The 3434-nt window shown below is 49.7% G+C and overlaps 1 protein-coding gene across 2 annotated transcripts in view; it reads right to left on the bottom strand.

Annotated features, from left to right (window-relative positions):
• The window catches only part of HEMGN (hemogen), an 8808-nt gene extending 5860 nt beyond the window's left edge, over nt 1-2948 (bottom strand). The window contains exon 1 of one of the 2 annotated variants that reach the window (XM_024202963.1): nt 2667-2948. In XM_024202963.1, the coding sequence (XP_024058731.1) occupies nt 2667-2748 (82 nt within the window). In that variant the 5' untranslated portion in view covers nt 2749-2948. The remainder of the gene's footprint in view (nt 1-2666) is intronic. The other variant, XM_024202970.1, reaches the window with a different exon arrangement.
• Between the last annotated feature and the right edge of the window lie 486 nt (nt 2949-3434).

The following is a 3434-nucleotide window of genomic DNA, read 5'->3' as shown; positions in this document are numbered from 1 at the left end:
AGCGCTGGGAGGAGGGCGGCGAGCCGGCTGCGGCTCCGCTCTCCCCGGCGGCCAGAGCGCCAGGAGGAGGGCGGCGAGCCCAGCCGGGGCTCCGCTCTCCCCGGTGGCCAGAGCCAGAGCACCGCGCCGCCCCCCTCCAGGTGCCGCCCCAAGCACAAGCTTGGTGGGCTGGTGCCTGGAGCCGGCCCTGCTGTCTGCACTGCAATTAGACACCTGCGGCTGGCTGGCCCATGCCAGCTGGCTCAAACAAAGGGGCTGTTTCATTGTGATGTTCAGGCTCGGTCTGGAGTCTGGACTCTAGGACCCTGCAAGATGGGACTGTCCCAGAGCTTGGGCTGCAGCCTGAGCCTGAACATCTACAACGCAGCCCAAGTGAGCCTGAGTCAGCTGGCACAGGCCAGCTGCAGGCGTCTAATTGCAGAGCAGACGCACCCAGCGTGACTCCCTGGGCTGACGGCTGTTTGCAGAAAGGAGGGCACAATTCCCTGCAGCGCAGGACCCAGCACAAGACCCCCATTAACCCTGTGTGAAAGGCTCCAGCGGCACAGGGCTGGCACATCACCCATTCATGAATTAGTCCTCACTGCCTCTGTGGGCTGGTGGTTTTGGCTCAGTGACTTGTACATGCCCTGTTTCTCCCTCCCTACGCCTCAGTACAACGTGAACAAGGCTCAGGGCACAGCTGCTAGCAGACTCCTTGGCTGAGACTCACGGCCGCAGAGGTGCCGTGCAGGCAGAATATAACACATCTCTGCGCCAGCTCTAGCGAGGGACGGTGTGGAGTCGGGAGTGAGGAATGTGGCATGTAACTGATACATTAAAAGAATAAATGAGTTGTGACTTTCATAATTTCAAACAGACCTGCACAACACACACTAAACTAAACACAGACAACTGTTCGAAATAATTACACCTTCCAGCCAACAGCCGCAAAGCACGTTAATGCATTAAGCTTCCCAAACAAGCCCTGGGAGAACCAGGAAGGGTTATCACCAAATGGAGAAACTGAGGCACAGACAGGCAAAGTGACTTGGTCACAAGGAATCTGACTGTTCTGGGAATAGAACCAGCATCTCCTGACTGCCCATCTGGTGTGCTAAGCCAAGAATAGCCTTCTCTGGTTCTGTAACCCTGAACAGGAGGCAATGATGGGAAATTAACTCTGGGAATGCTTCTTTCACGTGCTTTGGATCCCACCCTGAGCTGAGCACCAGGCTACGGAATTATTATTATTACAGTAATGCCTGAAGGCCTCCCCATGCTGGGCGCTATAGAGACCCAGTAAGAGACAGTCCCCATCCATGAGAAGCTCACAGTCTAAACAGACAAGACAGGGAAAGGGTGGGAGATTACAATGTGATTCAAAATGTGTAATAGAAAGTGGGCAATATGTAGTAAGGGGTGTGTGCCATAGTCCTATATAACGTCAGAGGCTGCCCTTAATTCTCAGCACAGGAATGTTGTGAAATATCACGTTCTAAAGGTATAAAAATGCCATATTGACAATCCCTAATAACAATGCCCCCTCCGAAGGAATTATTTTAGTGACCTGCCATGGCTTACAGTGTTCAGTGGATAACCTGTTGTCTGTCAAATAGTAAAGCAGCAGGAGATTTGCTGAGAAGACTGGCTATGTCAAATGGTAGAAGGACACTCACAGGACTGACGGGATGAATTCACTGATGGTTATAAAACCAGGATGCATTTAGCTACTGATGTATGTTGTACTTTGCATGTGTAACAGAGATCAACTCCTTATTTCTTTTTGTGAGCTAAGAGACTGTCAAAACTTGCTGAGAAACAAACTAATTAACTCTGAGAAAAATATTCTAGGCTAAGAGTAATAAAACCTGTGCCACCTTTACACACCGGCCTAAGCAAATTCTTTTTGACTGATCAGTCCGAGACCTCCAGCCCATGTCTTTCGTTATTGCGAGAGAGTACTGAAAGGCTGAGAAGCAGACTGACTAGGGTTTGCATGCATTCTATTATCCACAGTCTCTGTATGTTGGCATTTGAAGTCTGGTGTATGGAGTCCACCTATTGCTTGTGTGGGGCCTGTTTAAACTGGAATGGCAAACTGTCTCGTTGCTTAAAATACTCTGGGATCTCTGATTTCAGCTACATGCTTGCAAACCCTCCCCCTGCAGAGGTGTCGCTACACACCTGCTTCCAAGACTTGCGTGCAGGTAAAAGCAATAACTTGGATGGGTTTCACAGCACATGGCAGTGCTTTGCATTGACCACTTCACTCACAGGACAGAAACCTCACGCAAAATGCCCATATCCTTTAACAAAAGAACATTGATGCACAAAGTAAAGGCCAAATCAAAGAGGCATAAAATTCTATATAACCCTACTGGGTATTTGTAGGGGCTCAGGATTCTGACTGCTCTGAGAAGCATTTCCAAATGCTTGTACCCTTTGCGACAATGAGAAAAATAACCTGACTGTTAGTTTGTGCTGGGCAATCATCTGTTTCTTCCATACTCTGTATACCAAGCATCTACCGTAGCTTACGTACATAGTTTCAATCATTTAACTCTTTTTTTGCATGCTATTGGTGAGTTGCAATTTTATCTCTTTTCTGCTAAGACGTCTAGTGATGCATTAGACTATAACAAGGTCCCGTTCCTCCCGTCATGACATTAACTTTGTAATGTTACCTGGCACAGTGTATTCCTCTCTGGCTGGTGGAGGCTGCTGGGAAGATCCCGAGTAAGGATGGTCCTTTTCTAAGCCCTCCATTTTTCTTTGCAGTTTGTTGCTGGGGTTCTGGGTTTTAACTAAAAAGCAGCTTAGCTGCGCAGTAAGGGCCTCAGGAGTTAGTTGGGCTACATACTACAAAAGGAGTAGTTTGAGAAAAACACAGCCCGCCCACTCAACATGGCTTATCTGGCCTGGCCACGGGTCTGGTACTGCTGTTCTCCTTATCATGTCACAAAGCTGGGGGAGCCTGGGCTCATGTCCTGCCGTCTTGCTGCAAAGGAATATTAGTGTGCTTCTTCACGACTGCTGCTCCTCAAATAGGCAGTTAAGAGCGGCTGATGCTGTCGAGTGTAGAGACCCTGGTGTTTAATAAGGGGTGGGGGAGGGAGCTAAGCAGTCCCTTCTACTTGCTCTCCTGCCTCTCGCATCAAAGGGCAGCAAGCCCAACACAAAGGAGGCAGTGCCCCAGGCAGTAGGCTCTCATTTGAGGTCTTAAGTGGGACATAAGTGGCCAAAGGCTTTCAGCACAGGGGTGAATTTCACTTTTCAAGGACACTTGTGCATCTCAGATCCCTGGGGTAGAGCGCTTAAAGACAACCAGCTTTGCCCAAAGGGAAAGACTTTTGTGGCTGGGCACGGCCTCCCATGCAGCTCCTGCTTTCTGAGCTGTCAGTTCTCCACAAGCCTGTGCATGGTGTCTCTCCCAGTCCGCGGCCCACTTTGTG

The sequence above is a fragment of the Terrapene carolina genome, unplaced genomic scaffold (assembly GCF_002925995.2).
Source record: "Terrapene carolina triunguis isolate 2854851 unplaced genomic scaffold, T_m_triunguis-2.0 Scaffold94, whole genome shotgun sequence".
NCBI classification, from domain to species: domain Eukaryota; kingdom Metazoa; phylum Chordata; order Testudines; family Emydidae; genus Terrapene; species Terrapene triunguis.
This window is presented reverse-complemented; position numbering and strand designations above follow the sequence as displayed.